This window comes from Thalassophryne amazonica, chromosome 7 (genome assembly GCF_902500255.1).
Source record: "Thalassophryne amazonica chromosome 7, fThaAma1.1, whole genome shotgun sequence".
NCBI lineage: Eukaryota > Metazoa > Chordata > Actinopteri > Batrachoidiformes > Batrachoididae > Thalassophryne > Thalassophryne amazonica.
Genome location: NC_047109.1, coordinates 79474434 through 79493768, shown reverse-complemented (window position 1 = coordinate 79493768; position 19335 = coordinate 79474434). Strand labels below are relative to the sequence as shown.

General features: G+C 42.8%; 1 protein-coding gene across 1 annotated transcript in view; it reads right to left on the bottom strand.

Annotated features, from left to right (window-relative positions):
* Nucleotides 1-4354: 4354 nt before the first annotated feature.
* crabp2a (cellular retinoic acid binding protein 2, a) overlaps nucleotides 4355-19335 on the bottom strand; it is a 39925-nt gene continuing 24944 nt past the window's right edge. The window contains exons 2-4 of the mRNA XM_034174719.1: nucleotides 18598-18776; nucleotides 14729-14845; nucleotides 4355-4919 (exon numbers count right to left, since the gene is read on the bottom strand). Of these exons, the coding sequence (XP_034030610.1) occupies nucleotides 4869-4919; nucleotides 14729-14845; nucleotides 18598-18776 (347 nt within the window). The 3' untranslated portion in view covers nucleotides 4355-4868. The remainder of the gene's footprint in view (nucleotides 4920-14728; nucleotides 14846-18597; nucleotides 18777-19335) is intronic.

Sequence of the window (19335 nt, the reverse complement as noted above, 5' to 3'; positions counted from 1 at the left end):
TGGTTTTGCTCCCATTTTGTATGAGATGAACTCAAAGATCTAAAACTTTTTCCACATACACAATATCACCATTTCCCTCAAATATTGTTCACAAACCAGTCTAAATCTGTGATAGTGAGCACTTCTCCTTTGCTGAGATAATTCATCCCACCTCACAGGTGTGCCATATCAAGATGCTGATTAGACACCATGATTAGTGCAGAGGTGTGCCTTAGACTGTCCACAATAAAAGGCCACTCTGAAAGGTGCAGTTTTGTTTTATTGGGGGGGGGGGATACCAGTCAGTATCTGGTGTGACCACCATTTGCCTCATGCAGTGCAACACATCTCCTTCGCATAGAGTTGATCAGGTTGTAAATTGTGGCCTGTGGAATGTTGGTCCACTCCTCTTCAATGGCTGTGCAAAGTTGCTGGATATTGGCAGGAACTGGTACACGCTGTCGTATACGCCGGTCCAGAGCATCCCAAACATGCGCAATGGGTGACATGTCCGGTGAGTATGCCGGCCATGCAAGAACTGGGACATTTTCAGCTTCCAAGAATTGTGTACAGATCCTTGCAACATGGGGCCGTGCATTATCCTGCTGCAACATGAGGTGATGTTCTTGGATGTTGGCACAACAATAGGCCTCAGGGTCTCGTCACGGTATCTCTGTGCATTCAAAATGCCATCAATAAAATGCACCTGTGTTCTTCGTCCATAACAGACGCCTGCCCATACCATAACCCCACCGCCACCATGGGCCACTCGATCCACAACATTGACATCAGAAAACTGCTCACCCACATGACGCCACACACACTGTCTGCCATCTGCCCTGGACAGTGTGAACAGGGATTCATCCGTGAAGAGAACACCTCTCCAACGTGCCAAACGCCAGCGAATGTGAGCATTTGCCCACTCAAGTCGAACGAACTGGAGTCAGGTCGAGACCCCGATGAGGACGACGAGCATGCAGATGAGATGAGCTTCCCTGAGACGGTTTCTGACAGTTTGTGCAGAAATTCTTTGGTTATACAAACCGATTGTTTCAGCAGCTGTCCGAGTGGCTGGTCTCAGACGATCTTGGAGGTGAACATGCTGGATGTGGAGGTCCTGGCCTGGTGTGGTTACACGTGGTCTGTGGTTGTGAGGCTGGTTGGATGTACTGCCAAATTCTCTGAAACACCTTTGGAGACAGCTTATGGTAGAGAAATGAACATTCAATACACGAGCAACAGCTCTGGTTGACATTCCTGCTGTCAGCATGCCAATTGCACGCTCCCTCAAATCTTGCGACATCTGTGGCATTGTGCTGTGTGATAAAACTGCACCTTTCAGAGTGGCCTTTTATTGTGGGCAGTCTAAGGCACACCTGTGCACTAATCATGGTGTCTAATCAGCATCTTGATATGGCACACCTGTGAGGTGGGATGGATTATCTCAGCAAAGGAGAAGTGCTCACTATCACAGATTTAGACTGGTTTGTGAACAATATTTGAGGGAAATGGTGATATTGTGTATGTGGAAAAAGTTTTAGATCTTTGAGTTCATCTCATACAAAATGGGAGCAAAACCAAAAGTGTTGCATTTATATTTTTGTTGAATATATTATTCAGCTGTGCAACCGAGTGTTCCAAGTTGCTGTTTATACTGCTTATCTTATTTAATTATATCTGCTCGTGTGTATGTGTGATTTACATGTAATGTTCAATTTGAATTGTTTTCATGGATGCAAAATTTTTTATTGTTCTGTCTTGAAAGTGTTATTTAAATAAATTTATTATTATTATTATTATTATTATTATTATTATTATTATATTCTTTATTTTTTTATTGTTTTTACTTGCAGTTTAAGTGTCAAAATATGACATACCATACAGCAGCAGCATGTTTCTTTTGTGAGTTAATATCATGGCACTAACGGCAGGGAATTTTGGATTCAAACCATGCAGTGGTGCATCTTTAAGGTTTTTTTTTTATCTTCAGCTGTGGTGCATTCGTACAATATAAAACCCATCATCATTCAGCATATAACGCATACATCAACAAATTCAAAATTCAGAAATCTAAATACTGAACATTACACCATTCACAGGTCAGTCCAATAGTCACACATGATTGGACTTATTTGACATGATACTGCAGTTTTTTGTGTGTGTGTGTGTGTGCGCGCGCGCACCACAGTGTGTCTGTGTGCCTCTGAGGACAGCCTTGAGTCTACTCAGTGAGTGTGGTGGCTTGATGGAGCATTTGATGACTTCCCAGAATGTTTTTCCCTGCCCGGTATGTGTACGTGTGTTTGTGCATGTGTGATTTTTTTTTTTTTTTACAGGGGCAAGTTGAACATTTTGAAGGGGGAGGCGGCAGACAGCTGCCTTTTACTGCCCCAGGGGGCAATAAACGGAGCAGGAGGGGCAGTTATTTACTCCTTTTATTAGGGCAGGAGGCAGAGGAGGAGACTTTATTGGGGTCACACTGTAACTACTCACAGCTGTAGGGCAAAAGGACAAAATAAAGATGAGTTTGCCATAAAAAAGAGCAGTTTTAGTATCACTAAATTCTTCTTGCAGGAGCTCCTCCCTGTAAAGGTCTTTGCTAAATTGCATCAATATACATGTGTGTGCATGTGTGAACGTGGGGTCATTCATCTTTCTCAGCGGCCTCCTTTTTTCATTTCCAGGTTTCTTAACAGCCACCTTCTTGTTAAGCACATCTGCTGTCAATCAGCTGAACCCTGTAATCCAATTGGCATTTCCTGCATTCAGAGACACGCCCACTGACCCTTGATGCTTGACCATCTAACGATTTATATGGTAGTCTTGTTTCCAGCCAAAGACTAGAGGTCACATAGATCACATACCTGTGGTGAAGTGGGGGGGGGGGGGGGGGTCCTGTTTAGCCAGAATACAGATAACACAGAAATGGGAGGAATACAATATAAAATCATTCTGAATTTACATCTCATTCGAAATCTAATCAGCAATTCCTTGAAATGAGACGTCTCTATTCACCATTCACGTGTTTTGAATGTGACACCACACCAAGTGATACTTGAGGGAGGTTATGGTCTAGTGGTTAAGCGTTGAGCTTGAGACCAGAGGATCCTCAGTTCAAATCCCAGCCTGACTGGAAAATCACTAAGGGCCCTTGGGCAATGTCCTTAATCACCTAGTTGCTCCTGGTGTGTAGTGAGTACCTTGTATGCCAGCTCTCTCACATCAGGGTGAATGTGAGGTATTATTGTAAAGCGCTTTGAGCGTCTGATGCAGATGGAAAAGCACTATATAAATGCAACCCACTTATCATTTACACCCACATTTCCAGGCAAGTAGAGAAAATGTTGCAGCTGTAATCATTCAACATTAACAACAACAAAAATATCAGAACTACTTTCAATAAAATTTTCATATATATTAGTGCTGGGCCCAACATTTGATCTTAACCATTAACCTTGATTGTTGATTGATCATAATCAAAATCAAAACACTTGTTCCCATTCATAAGCCCAACATACCTGCCAAGTTTGATCAAAATCAGATTCTGTGTTCTTAAGATATCTTGCTAAAATACAAATAAATATAGTTAGGTCCTGAGGTGATCACAAGAACGTATGCCTCCAGCGCCAGCCATTATTAAACCATTAACTCATTTGTGGTGGAAATTATGAAGGGTGCATCACTCAGCACCATCTGTGAGAAAGGAGATGGATCTGTAAAGTCTGGTTGCAGTTAAGCCACAGAGCACCCACACATAATTATTCGATTAACCCAACTCTATTTAGGCTTGTGGGAGGCAGGGCCTACATAATGACTGAGAAAGAGACAGCAGAGACACTTATTTTGTGCAAACAAACACTGGTGTGTCTGACACGTCCATTGACATCCATCATCAGAGTAATTAACTCCATTCTGTTCCACCTTCTTTTGTTACCATAACAACAGATGTTCCATCAACTGGAAGAATATATAAATGTCAGACAGCAATGCTAAAACAAGAGATTCAAATTCACCCAGCTGGTAAGCTAAATGGAAATAGAATGTCAAGTCTGAAATAGCACTCTATCAGTGAGCTGCCAGGGAAAACTGCAGGATGAGCAGATCCTTATGAAATGTCCAATCAACATTTTCCACACTGGAAGGAAAAATACGAACTAAAATTGGAGAGAAATGAGAGGAAGAGCAAGAGCACGTGGCAGAGAGAAGAAGGATGAATGGAAAGAAAGAAACATCAAGAGGGTGTGGGAGGGGACACGTTATTCCAGGTTCAGATGGCTGACAGGATGCCTAAAATAAGACGGAGCCGTCTAATGTGCACGTATTCTGCAGCGACACTCACAAACTGTAAGACAGAAGAGCAAAACATCAAGCTTCAGTAATATTATGGTTTATTGAGAAAGTCTTCAGACATGTCATATAAAAGAGACTCAAAGTAAAAACTCAAGCAGTACTGTATCAGACAGTAGCGTGATAATAAATATCAAAAAGCTGTCATTCTATAGAAAATGTCAAAGTTATGGAGCAGGGTTAAAGAAATAAAGGAGGGTCACAACTGAGCTGAAACAGCTCACAATTTGGTTTCCACAAAACAACAAATATCATCGATAACACCCTCTGCTGCAACCATGCACATGTACGTGTAACGCCAAATGTGCTGACTGTCAGTCAAATCACATATACAAGACAACATGTTGAAATCATAAGCAGGAGCTGCAAAAACAGACGGATAACTCAGGAGCTACGGACAAAGTTTATACGACATATACTGTGGGTACATTATGGCACAAAAAAAAATACATTCTACATGTGGCTATCAACATCGGGGAGTGACGGGAGCGGTGAGGCGGGAGAGACAGGCTGGAAGGGTGAAAAGTGAGAAGTGCTCTTGTTCATTGCCGTTCATAGAGTCTGGTGCATATCACGTCATCCGCTCGCATTGTCTGAAAAGGGAGGAGAATGGCAAGGTCAGTGTGGCTGCCATCTTATGTAGGTAGAAATCTGTTTAGATCTACTGAAACAGTAACACACGATTCAGTCTAATCTTACATTTGTTTAAATTTCACATCAGAATTGATTTCAAACATCCAGATGGTTCTGCACATTTCAAATAAAATATGATCAGAAATGATTAAATCAGCAAGTAAAGTAGCATTAAAAGCCCAAAGTCATAGATGACAGCGACTGTCATTATCACATTTCATTTGTAATCTCTAAAAATAAATCATAAATTCCAGAGACAAGCCATTGAAGCTAATAATAATAACACTAAAAAATAAATAAATAAATACATTCTTGCATGGACTTTGAGAACTGATTTATGGTAATTTTGGGGTGCTGAATCTGAATCTGAGTTCAGATTTCTTCTGTCACATCATGTTTTTTTACACTCTCTATGTTCCATATTGATGGATTACGCAAAAGTTGCTCATTCACTCACAAGTTTGACGCCACTTTATTGTGCACAAAAGCAGCCTCAAAATCATAGTTTTTGAACCAGGTTCGTGAAATGTGAATAAGAGCCGTAATATCGTTATGGTGTCAAAGAGGTGTGCAAGACCCACCAGCCTCCAGCACTGGCACACTAACACTTCAGGAACATGAAGTGAGACGTGTGCTGAAGGCAGTGAACCCCAGGAAGGCGGCCGGCCCCGATGGTGTACCTGGAAAGGTACTCAAAGCGTGCGCTGGCCAACTGGCTGGAGTTTTCACCTGCATCTTTAGCCTGTTCCTGTCGCAGGCCATCATCCCACTCTGCCTCAAATCTTCCACCATCATCCCAGTCCCAAAGAAGTCAGCAGTGGACAGCATAAATGACTACAGGCCTGTTGCACTTACGCCTGTGGTCATGAAGTGCTTTGAAAGACTGGTCTCTCAGCACATCAGGGCCTGTCTGCCTCCCATTCTGGACCCCCACCAGTTTGCCTACAGGGCAAACCGCTCCACGGAGGACGCTATCACCACAGCTCTCCACATCGCGCTGAGCCACCTGGAGCACCAGGGGAGCTATGTGAGGATGCTCTTCCTGGACTTCAGCTCAGCCTTCAACCACATCATCCCGGAGATCCTGGTCCAGAAACTGATACATCTGGGCATCTCCACCCCCATCTGCCAGTGGATCAAGGAGTTCCTCACAAATCGCCCACAGTCTGTGAAACCTAGCCCCCACCTTTCCTCCACCATCACATTCAGCACCAGTTCCCCTCAAGGCTGTGTATTGAGCCCCCTCCTGTTCACCCTTTACACGCACGACTGCTCTCCGACCTATCTCTCAAACACCATCACAAAGTTTGCGGATGACACCACCGTGATTGGGCTTATCTCAGGGGGGATGAGTCTGATTACAGAGATGAGATCAATCGACTGACAGCGTGGTGTTCAGCTAACAACCTGCCGCTGAACACCACAAAAACAAAACAAATAATCCTGGACTTCAGGAATGGCAGGGCTGACCCAGCCTCGCTCTAAATCCATGGGGACTGTTTGGAAATGATCAGCTCCATCAGCTTCCTGGGAGTACAGCTCTCTGACAGCTTCTCCTGGACTGCCAACACCACAGTGGTGGTGAAGAAAGCCCAGCAGCGACTCCACTTCCTGAGTGTGCTCAGGAGGAACAATCTGGAGGAGAAGCTGCTGGTGTTGTTCTACAGAGCCACCATCGAGAGCATCCTGATGTACTGCATCACAGCGTGGTACGAGGGGGTGCTCAGCAGCAGACAGGAGAGCACTGCAGAGGGTGATCAAAACGGCCCACAGGATCACTGGCTGCTCTCTGCCCAGCCTGGAAGACATTGCCAGCTCTCGCTACCTCAGCAGAGCTGGCAGCATCAGCAAAGACACATCCCACCCCAGCAACCACCTGTTTGACCTACTACCCTCTGGCCAATGGTATAGGTCAATCAAAACTAGGACTTTCTCCCCAGAGCGATCACTGCTCTGAACAATAACAAACCACTTTAATCTGCACTTTTCAAATTTCTTGTGCAATATCTGTAAACCATGTGCAATATTTCCAATATTGCAATATTATCCCACAGTTGTATATAATTCTTGTTTTACATTTTACTTGGTCCACATTTTATTTTATTTATGTCTTAGCTTCACGTTTGACAAATACCCAGTCAGTAGACAGACTTGTGGATAGTTTAAACTCAGTGCTCAAAACTGCACTCGACATGATTGCACCACCTGTGTTAAAACCGCGCTCCCCCAAATCACAGTCACCTTGGTTCAATGATTATCTGCGTGACCTCAAGCATAAAGCAAGAGGTCTAGAACGGAAATGGCGTTGTTCCAAATTAGTTGTTCCACATTATTCACCTTGCGTGGCGTGATGCTATCTTAGACTATAAGCATGCATTATTGGCTACAAAGCGGACTTAATACGCTGATTTGATCAACAAAAACAAGCATAACTCAAAGTTCTTGTTTGCCACGGTGGCAACACTTTTGCATGGACAACCACCTGTAGTTTGCTCTCCTTTTACAGCACAAGATTTCCTGGATTACTTTGGGAAGAAAATAGAAGACATCAGGTTAAACATATCCCGGCATGCCTTAATCCAGCCACTACACCCTGCTACTGATGTGGGCGCCACTACTGAGGTATTACCTAGTTTTACAGAATTTGACAGTATCTCACTAGGCATGCTGACAAAACTCGTAATGTCAACAAAAAGCACAACCTGTTTATTTGATCCTATACCAACAAAACTGTTTAAGGACCTGTGGCCCACCTTTGGGCCGACTGTGCTGGAAATTATTAATCTTTCTTTAACTTCTGGATCTGTTCCTAAATGTTTCAAATCTGCAGTGATTAAACCATTACTTAAGAAACCTAATCTTGACCCTAGTGTATTGACAAACTATCAGCCGATATCAAATCTATCATTTTTCTCTAAAATTCTGGAAAAAGTAGTGTCACGGCAGCTCGTAGACTATCTTACTGAGAATAATCTCTTTGAGCCACTGCAGTCTGCTTTTAGAAAATATCATTCCACAGAGACGGCTCTCACTAAAGTGGTGAATGACCTTCTGCTTACAATGGTGGTTGTCTCTCACTGCGGTATTGTATCACTTCCTGTTCCGGAGCACAGCGGTGTTTTTCTGTATCTGTTAGCTGTTTAATCTGCGCAGTTAGATTGATCTAGTTATCTAGATTACGATTTGTTTCCCAGTGTAATCTTTACGTGCCTTAACTAAAGCACTCCTTCTGCTGAATCACCTCTAAATTATTTACACATTATTCACTTTGCGTGTTTTTAGGAATCCGCTAGCTTAGCGCAGCTACTAGCTCTTAGCCGATTTAGCATGGCGGCTTCTCCTGTCTCTCCTGCACTTTTCTGCTCTGGGTGTGAAATGTTTAGTTATTCCTCGGCCTCCTTTAGCAGTAATGGTACTTGTAATAAGTGTAGCTTATTCGTAGCTTTGGAGGCCAGGCTGGGCGAATTGGAGACTCGGCTCCGCACCGTAGAAAATTCTACAGCTAGCCAGGCCCCTGTAGTCGGTGCGGACCAAGGTAGCTTAGCCGCCGTTAGTTCCCCCCTGGCAGATCCCGAGCAGCCGGGAAAGCAGGCCGACTGGGTGACTGTGAGGAGGAAGCGTAGTCCTAAACAGAAGCCCCGTGTACACCGCCAACCCATTCACATTTCTAACCGTTTTTCCCCACTCGGCGACACACCCGCCGAGGATCAAACTCTGGTTATTGGCGACTCTGTTTTGAGAAATGTGAAGTTAGCGACACTAGCAACCATAGTTAATTGTCTTCCGGGGGCCAGAGCAGGCGACATTGAAGGAAATTTGAAACTGCTGGCTAAGGCTAAGCGTAAATTTGGTAAGATTGTAATTCACGTCGGCAGTAATGACACCCGGTTACGCCAATCGGAGGTCACTAAAAGTAACATTAAATCGGTGTGTAACTTTGCAAAAACAATGTCGGACTCTGTAGTTTTCTCTGGGCCCCTCCCCAACCGGACCGGGAGTGACATGTTTAGCCGCATGTTCTCCCTGAATTGCTGGCTGTCTGAGTGGTGTCCAAAAAATGAGGTGGGCTTCATAGATAATTGGCAAAGCTTCTGGGGAAAACCTGGTCTTGTTAGGAGAGACGGCATCCATCCCACTTTGGATGGAGCAGCTCTCATTTCTAGAAATCTGGCCAATTTTCTTAAATCCTCCAAACCGTGACTATCCAGGGTTGGGACCAGGAAGCAGAGTTGTAGTCTTATACACCTCTCTGCAGCTTCTCTCCCCCTGCCATCCCCTCATTACCCCATCCCCGTAGAGACGGTGTCTGCTCCCAGACCACCAATAACCAGCAAAAATCTATTTAAGCATAAAAATTCAAAAAGAAAAAATAATATAGCACCTTCAACTGCACCACAGACTAAAACAGTTAAATGTGGTCTATTAAACATTAGGTCTCTCTCTTCTAAGTCCCTGTTGGTAAATGATATAATAATTGATCAACATATTGATTTATTCTGCCTTAAAGAAACCTGGTTACAGCAGGATGAATATGTTAGTTTAAATGAGTCAACACCCCCAAGTCACACTAACTGTCAGAACGCTCGTAGCACGGGCCGGGGCGGAGGATTAGCAGCAATCTTCCATTCCAGCTTATTAATTAATCAAAAACCCAGACAGAGCTTTAATTCATTTGAAAGCTTGACTCTTAGTCTTGTACATCCAAATTGGAAGTCCCAAAAAACAGTTTTATTTGTTATTATCTATCGTCCACCTGGTCGTTACTGTGAGTTTCTCTGTGAATTTTCAGACCTTTTGTCTGACTTAGTGCTTAGCTCAGATAAGATAATTATAGTGGGCGATTTTAACATCCACACAGATGCTGAGAATGACAGCCTCAACACTGCATTTAATCTATTATTAGACTCTATTGGCTTTGCTCAAAAAGTAAACGAGTCCACCCACCACTTTAATCATATCTTAGATCTTGTTCTGACTTATGGTATGGAAATAGAAGACTTAACAGTATTCCCTGAAAACTCCCTGCTGTCTGATCATTTCTTAATAACATTTACATTTACTCTGATGGACTACCCAGCAGTGGGGAATAAGTTTCATTACACTAGAAGTCTTTCAGAAAGCGCTGTAACTAGGTTTAAGGATATGATTCCTTCTTTATGTTCTCTAATGCCATATACCAACACAGTGCAGAGTAGCTACCTAAACTCTGTAAGTGAGATAGAGTATCTCGTCAATAGTTTTACATCCTCATTGAAGACAACTTTGGATGCTGTAGCTGTAAAAAGAGAGCTTTAAATCAGAAGTGCCTGACTCCGTGGTATAACTCACAAACTCGTAGCTTAAAGCAGATAACCCGTAAGTTGGAGAGGAAATGGCGTCTCACTAATTTAGAAGATCTTCACTTAGCCTGGAAAAAGAGTCTGTTGCTCTATAAAAAAGCCCTCCGTAAAGCTAGGACATCTTTCTACTCATCACTAATTGAAGAAAATAAGAACACCCCAGGTTTCTTTTCAGCACTGTAGCCAGGCTGACAAAGAGTCAGAGCTCTATTGAGCTGAGTATTCCATTAACTTTAACTAGTAATGGACTTCATGACTTTCTTTGCTAACAAATTTTAACTATTAGAGAAAAAATTACTCATAACCATCCCAAAGACGTATCGTTATCTTTGGCTGCTTTCAGTGATTGCCGGTATTTGGTTAGACTCATTCTCTCCGATTGTTCTGTCTGAGTTATTTTCATTAGTTACTTCATCCAAACCATCAACATGTTTATTAGACCCCATTCCTACCAGGCTGCTCAAGGAAGCCCTACCATTATTTAATGCTTCGATCTTAAATAGGATCAATCTATCTTTGTTAGTTGGCTATGTACCACAGGCTTTTAAGGTGGCAGTAATTAAACCATTACTTAAAAAGCCATCACTTGACCCAGCTATCTTAGCTAATTATAGGCCAATCTCCAACCTTCCTTTTCTCTCAAAAATTCTTGAAAGGGTAGTTGTAAACAGCTAACAGATCATCTGCAGAGGAATGGTCCTATTTGAAGAGTTTCAGTCAGGTTTTAGAATTCATCATAGTACAGAAACAGCATTAGTGAAGGTTACAAATGATCTTCTTATGGCCTCGGACAGTGGACTCATCTCTGTGCTTGTTCTGTTAGACCTCAGTGCTGCTTTTGATACTGTTGACCATAAAATTTTATTACAGAGATTAGAGCATGCCATAGGTATTAAAGGCACTGCGCTGCGGTGGTTTGAATCATATTTGTCTAATAGATTACAATTTGTTTCATGTACATGGGGAATCTTCTTCACAGACTAGGTTAATTATGGAGTTCCACAAGGTTCTGTGCTAGGACCAATTTATTCACTTTATACATGCTTCCCTTAGGTAGTATTATTAGACGTATTGCTTAAATTTTCATTGTTACGCAGATGATACCCAGCTTTATCTATCCATGAAGCCAGAGGACACACACCAATTAGCTAAACTGCAGGATTGTCTTACAGACATAAAGACATGGATGACCTCTAATTTCCTGCTTTTAAACTCAGATAAAACTGAAGTTATTGTACTTGGCCCCACAAATCTTAGAAACATGGTGTCTAACCAGATCCTTACTCTGGATGGCATTGCCCTGGCCTCTAGTAATACTGTGAGAAATCTTGGAGTCATTTTGATCAGGATATGTCATTCAAAGCGCATATTAAACAAATATGTAGGACTGCTTTTTTGCATTTACGCAATATCTCTAAAATCAGAAAGGTCTTGTCTCAGAGTGATGCTGAAAAACTAATTCATGCATTTATTTCCTCTAGGCTGGACTATTGTAATTCATTATTATCAGGTTGTCCTAAAAGTTCCCTAAAAAGCCTTCAGTTAATTCAAAATGCTGCAGCTAGAGTACTGACGGGGACTAGAAGGAGAGAGCATATCTCACCCATATTGGCCTCTCTTCATTGGCTTCCTGTTAATTCTAGATAGAATTAAAATTCTTCTTCTTACTTATAAGGTTTTGAATAATCAGGTCCCATCTTATCTTAGGGACCTCGTAGTACCATATCACCCCAATAGAGCGCTTCGCTCTCAGACTGCAGGCTTACTTGGAGTTCCTAGGGTTTGTAAGAGTAGATTGGGAGGCAGAGCCTTCAGCTTTCAGGCTCCTCTCCTGTGGAACCAGCTCCCAATTCAGATCAGGAGACAGACAACCCTCTCTACTTTTAAGATTAGGCTTAAAACTTTCCTTTTTGCTAAAGCTTATAGTTAGGGCTGGATCGGGTGACCCTGAACCATCCCTTAGTTATGCTGCTATAGACGTAGACTGCTGGGCGGTTCCCATGATGCACTGTTTCTTTCTCTTTTTGGCTCTGTATGCACCACTCTGCATTTAATCATTAGTGATCGATCTCTGCTCCCCTCCACAGCATGTGTTTTTCCTGGTTCTCTCCCTCAGCCCCAACCAGTCCCAGCAGAAGACTGCCCCTCCCTGAGCTTGGTTCTGCTGGAGGTTTCTTCCTGTTAAAAGGGAGTTTTTCCTTCCCACTGTAGCCAAGTGCTTGCTCACAGGGGGTCGTTTTGACCGTTGGGGTTTTACATAATTATTGTATGGCCTTGCCTTACAATACAAAGCGCCTTGGGGCAACTGTTTGTTGTGATTTGGCGCTATATAAAAAAAAATTGATTGATTAATTGAATGGATTCGGACACCACTACGGTTCTGTTGCCGTTAGATCTCAGTGCTGCATTTGATACAATGGATCATCATATTCTACTTGATAGGCTGGAAAATCATTTTGGGATTACTGGGAGTGCCCTTGCATGGCTGACGTCATACTTGACCAGTCGTTCTCACTGTGTTTTGTACAGTAACACTACCTCTAACCTTAGTGACATGAAATTTGGGGTTCTACAGGGGTCTGTATTAGGCCCCCTGCTTTTCTCCCTTTATATAGCACCCCCGGGCACATATTGCAGCATTTTGGGATTACCTTTCACTGCTATGCAGATGATACTCAGTTATACATGCCGATAACTGCTGGTAATCTCGTTCACATAAAATCCTTAGAAGATTGCCTTGCAGCAGTGAGAAGTTGGATGTCTAGAAATGTCCTACTTTTAAACTCTGATAAGACTGAAATGATGGTTCTTGGTCCAGTGAGACATCGGTATCAATTTGACCAGTTAACGCTCAGCCTCGGCTCGTGTGTCATACATCACACTGACAAAGTGAGGAACCTTGGGGTAATTTTTGATCCTTCGTTGTCCTTTGGCCTCCGCATTAGAAATATTACTAGGACAGGTTTCTTCCACCTGCGAAATATAGTGAAGCTTTATCCCATCCTGTCTATGGCTGATGCTGAGACCCTGATCCATGCATTTATCTCTTCTAGAATGGACTACTGCAATGTTCTATTTTCTGGTTTACCACAGTCTAGCATTAGGGGTCTCCAATTGGTTCAAAATGCTGCAGCCAGACTTTTGACATGAAGCAGAAAGTTCGACCACATTACACCCATTTTGGCATCCCTTCACTTGCTTCCTGTCCCAGTGAGATCAGATTTTAAGGTTTTGCTACTAACCTATAAAATTATTCATGGACTGGCACCTCCCTACCTAGCTGACCTAATTAAACCTTACGTACCGGCCCGGGCTTTACGTTCTCGGGGTGCAGGACTACTTTGTGCCCCTAAGGTGAATAAGAAGTCTTGTGGGTCACAGAGCTTTCTCTTATCGTGCCCCTGTTCTGTGGAATGATCTCCCTGCATCAATAAAACAGTCAGATTCTGTGGAGATTTTCAAGTCCAGACTTAAGACGCACTTATTTTCCCTTTCATATGGCTAGCATACTGGTACAGTTTTGTTTTACGCTTTTTACTCTTTTAATTCATTTATTAGTAATTGGAGCGGGCCGCGGCCTCACCTTTACCTAAATTCTGGGTCTTTTAGTGATGTTTAGGGCTAGTGGCCGGCAATCAGTATTAGTATTTCTCTGTTTTTCTTGTTGTTTAATGCTGGCAAATTAAACAGTATTTTTTGTGTTTCTGATGCCTGATTCTGTTTTTTCTCTCTGTTTAAGGTGCAGCTCCATCCAGAGATGGGAGTTGTATTCGTGCTGGCGATCCTCCTGTCCTGTGCACCAATAGCATTTCTTGTATATTCGTCCGTGAAATGTTCTGTGAATTGTTCTGTAATTTATGTTTGTAGTATGGCCCAAGCAGAGGGTCACCCCTTTGAGTCTGGTCTGCTTGAGGTTTCTTCCTCAGAGGGAGTTTTTCCTGATACCACTGTTGCTCCTTACCTGTGTGAAGCGCTTTGAGGCAACTCTGTTATAATTTGGCGCTATATAAATGAAAATAAATTGAAAATAAATTGAATTGAAATTTATCTTCAATTTGCTTAACAATTATACTCGCACCTTGGAAAAGTACCTTTTTGGAGTTGCACTCAAATCTCATTGCAATGCAAATTACAATGACAATAAAGGTAATTCTGATTCTGATTCTGATTCTGAGACTGCAGCTTTTGCAAAATGTGTCTTTTTGTGTTGTGAGTGTTGTGTCTTTTTGTATTGTGCAGATTTGCAAATCGTCTTTGTTTTGTGTGCTTTGTGTAAATTTGAATTGATGCAGTATTTTTAATCTTTATTTTTTGTATTTGTTTTTTTTTATTTGCTAGTTTTGTCTTAATTTGGGAAATGTTGTGGCCTGTATCAGCCACTGTAGAAACTTTATAACCGTCTCCATCGTCGGTGATTTTGTGAACTTTACCAGGATCAGCTGCCCTTCTTTGGTTATCTCGCGGGTCCAGGAGGTTTTAGGTCCTTCCCCTTTCAACAGAGTCTGCTCACAGCTGATCTTGCTGTCTGTCTCCCAACATGGAAAACTCTGAGAACACACAAACTGCTAGTTAATACTACAGACTACATTGATTGATTGAAGGTTTTATAACGGACATGAAAAACAAAACAAATATAGAAGAAAACAAACAACAGACGACGTTGTGTAAAATATAAATAAAAACAGAATACAATGATTTGAAAATCCTCTTCAACCTATATTCAATTGAATACACCACAAAGACAAGATATTAAATGTTCAAACTGATAAACTTTATTGTTTTTGTGCAAATATTTGCTCATTTTGAAATGGATGCCTGCAACACGTTTCAAAAAAGCTGGGACAGTGGTATGTTACCACTGTGTTACATCACCTTTCCTTCTAACAACACTCAATAAGTGTTTGGGAACTGAGGACACTAATTGTTGAAGCTTTGGAGGTGGAATTCTTTTCCCTTCTTGCTTGATGTACGACTTCAGTTGTTCAACAGTCTGGACTGCAGGCAGGCCAGTCTAGTACCAACACTCTTTTACTACAAAGCCATGCTGTTGTAACATGCAGAATGTGGCTTGGCATTGTCTTGCTGAAATAAGCAGGGACGTCCCTGAAAAAGACGTTGCTTGGATGGCAGCATGTGTTGCTCCAAAACCTGGATGTACTTTTCAGCATTGATGTGCCATCACAGATGTGTAAGATGCCCATGTCATGGCCACTAACATACCCCCATACCATCACAGATGCTGGCTTTTGAACTTTGTGCTGGTAACAATCTGGATGGTCTTTATCCTGTTTTGTCCGGAGGACACGACATCCATGATTTCCAAAACAATTTGAAATGTGGGCTCATCAGACCACAGCACACTTTTCCACTTTGCATCTGTCCATTTCAAATGAGCTCGGGCCCAGAGAAGGCGGCGGTGTTTCTGGATGTTGTTGATGTATGGCTTTCGCTTTGCATGGTAGAGTTTTAACTTGCTGACGAACTGTGTTAACTGGCAATGGTTTTCTGAAGTGTTCCTGAGCCCACGCGGTAAGATCCTTTACAGAATGATGTTGGTTTTTAATGCAGTGCTGCCTGAGAGATCGAAGGTCACGGGCATTCAATGATGGTTTTCGGCAGTAGAAAGTTCTCCAGATTCTCTGAATCTTCTGATTATATTATGGACTGTAGATGATGGAATCCCTAAATTCCTTGCAATTGAACATTGAGAAACATTGTTCTTAAACTGTTGGACTTTTTTTTTCATGCAGTTGTTCACAAAGTGGTGATCCTCACCCCATCTTTGCTTGTGAACGGCTGAACCTTTTGGGGATGCTCCTTTTATACCCAATCATGACACTCACCTGTTTCCAATTATATATTCTTTGAACAGTCATCAACTTTCCCAGTCTTTTGTTGCCCCATCCCAACTTTTATGAAACGTGTTGCAGGCATCCATTTCAAAATGAGCAAATACACTCAACAAAAATATAAATGCAACACTTTTGGTTTTGCTCCCATTTTGTATGAGATTAACTCAAAGATCTAAAACTTTTTCCACATACACAATATCACCATTTCCCTCAAATATTGTTCACAAACCAGTCTAAATCTGTGATAGTGAGCACTTCTCCTTTGCTGAGATAATCCATCCCACCTCACAGGTATGCCATATCAAGATGCTGATTAGACACCATGATTAGTGCACAGGTGTGCCTTAGACTGTCCACAATAAAAGGCCACTCTGAAAGGTGCAGTTTTGTTTTATTGGGGGGGGGATACCAGTCAGTATCTGGTGTGACCACCATTTGCCTCATGCAGTGCAACACATCTCCTTTGCATAGAGTTGATCAGGTTGTCAATTGTGGCCTGTGGAATGTTGGTCCACTCCTCTTCAATGGCTGTGTGAAGTTTCTGGATATTGGCAGGAACTGGTACACGCTGTCGTATACGCCGGTCCATAGCATCCCAAACATGCTCAATGGGTGACATGTCCGGTGAGTATGCCGGCCATGCAAGAACTGGGACATTTTCAGCTTCCAAGAATTGTGTATAGATCCTTGCAACATGGGGCCGTGCATTATCCTGCTGCAACATGAGGTGATGTTCTTGGATGTATGGCACAACAATGGGCCTCTGGATCTCGTCACGGTATCTCTGTGCATTCAAAATGCCATCAATAAAATGCACCTGTGTTCTTCGTCCATAACAGACGCCTGTCCATACCATAACCCCACCACCACCATGGGCCACTTGATCCACAACATTGACATCAGAAAACCGCTCACCCACACGACGCCACACACGCTGTCTGCCATCTGCCCTCGACAGTGTGAACTGGGATTCATCCGTGAAGAGAACACCTCTCCAACGTGCCAAACGCCAGCGAATGTGAGCATTTGCCCACTCAAGTTGGTTACGACGACGAACTGGAGTCAGGTCGAGACCCCGATGAGGACGACGAGCATGCAGATGAGCTTCCCTGAGACGGTTTCTGACAGTTTGTGGAGAAATTCTTTGGTTATGCAAACCGATTGTTTCAGCAGCTGTCCGAGTGGCTGGTCTCAGACGATCTTGGAGGTGAACATGCTGGATGTGGAGGTCCTGGGCTGGTGTGGTTACACGTGGTCTGCGGTTGTGAGGCTGGTTGGATGTACTGCCAAATTCTCTGAAACGCCTTTGGAGACGGCTTATGGTAGAGAAATGAACATTCAATACACGAGCAACAGCTCTGGTTGACATTCCTGCTGTCAGCATGCCAATTGCACGCTCCCTCAAATCTTGCGACATCTGTGGCATTGTGCTGTGTGATAAAACTGCACCTTTCAGAGTGGCCTTTTATTGTGGACAGTCTAAGGCACACCTGTGCACTAATCATGGTGTCTAATCAGCATATTGATATGGCACACCTGTGAGGTGGGATGGATTATCTCAGCAAAGGAGAAGTGCTCACTATCACAGATTTAGACTGGTTTGTGAACAATATTTGAGGGAAATGGTGATATTGTGTATGTGGAAAAAGTTTTAGATCTTTGAGTTCATCTCATACAAAATGGGAGCAAAACCAAAAGTGTTGCGTTTATATTTTTGTTGAGTGTATTTGCACAAAAATAATAAAGTTTATCAGTTTGAACATTAAATATCTTGTCTTTGTGGTGTATTAAATTGAATATAGGTTGAAGAGCATTTGCAAATCATTGTATTCTGTTTTATTTACATTTCACACAATGTCCCAACTTCATTGGAATTGGGGTTGTAGAAAAGCAACAAAACACAAGATAAAAAAGGGCAAATATCAACATAATGTGTCATCAATGCAAGGATGAATTCAGCATCATTCAGAAATGGGTTTGGCAGCCGGGGTGGGGGAGTCAAGCACGGTGGAGCAATGCAATCACTTGGCCGTGTTTATTTGCGATGCTGTCATCGTTAGCAGTGTGAAGCTCTGGCTGCTTGTGTGTGTTTGCTTTGGAGACGGCAGAACAGAGAGCATCTGTGGGAAAACTGCAACAGGAAGAGCCGCAGGGCAAGAAAGGGCAAGATGGGGTAACACAGGGAAGCTGAAAGGTGTCATAAAGAGCGTGACGGAATGCAGCAGAACACGATCGGCCCTGAGAGACCGAGGGAGGGAAAAGACACACAATATGATGGAATGCCAAATTAAACAGACTGACACAATGTGGTCAAGCCTGTGCTTCAGCTTAAAACAATGTTTAAAAAGATGCGTGTGTGTGTGTGTGTGTGTGTGTGTGTGTGTGTGTGTGTGTGTGTGTGTGTGTGTGTGTGTGTGTGTGTGTGTGTGTGTGTGTGTGTGGTGTACCGTGCATGGGCGTCCATCCACTGTGGCCTCGCTGAACTCCTGTCCCACGGTGAAGGTTATGTCGGTGGTCCTGACGGAGGTTGATGTCTTGATGGACAGAGTCTCTCCGTTCTGTGTGATCTCCACCAGCGGTTTGGAGGCCGCCTTGACTGCGATCTTCCGCAGTAACACATTTACACCTGTAACACAGCATGTAAAACAAGATGATGTCAAATCTACCAATAATACATGTAAGGAAATATCTGAAGTTACACAAAGACCAACACGCACAACGGCACACTTTGTGTTCCACTCATGCAAGTAGTGTGCACATGCAGGGTAATGTTACACTAAACCAGTTTCAAGCATATTACAGTGAAACAGTGTGTGCATGTTGTTGCTTGTACACTGCTGTGTCGTCTCGAGGTAAAAAAAAAAAAAAAAACCTGTGTAGCAATGCACAACTCGGTCCAATAAATGATGACAGAGGAAACAATGAAGCTGTGTCACTCACAAAGCATGTCGAGCTCACATTTCCCCCCACGGTAATCATCTGTGCACTGACAACACACACACACACACACACACACACACACACACACACACACACACACACACACACACACACACACACACACACACACACACACACACACACAAAAAACTATATGATGGACACAGCTGAATACGTAATCAGCATTCCCAATGTATTGATCAGTTAGTGCCTGAGTGTTTATGAAGTTGCTAAAGAGGAACAGC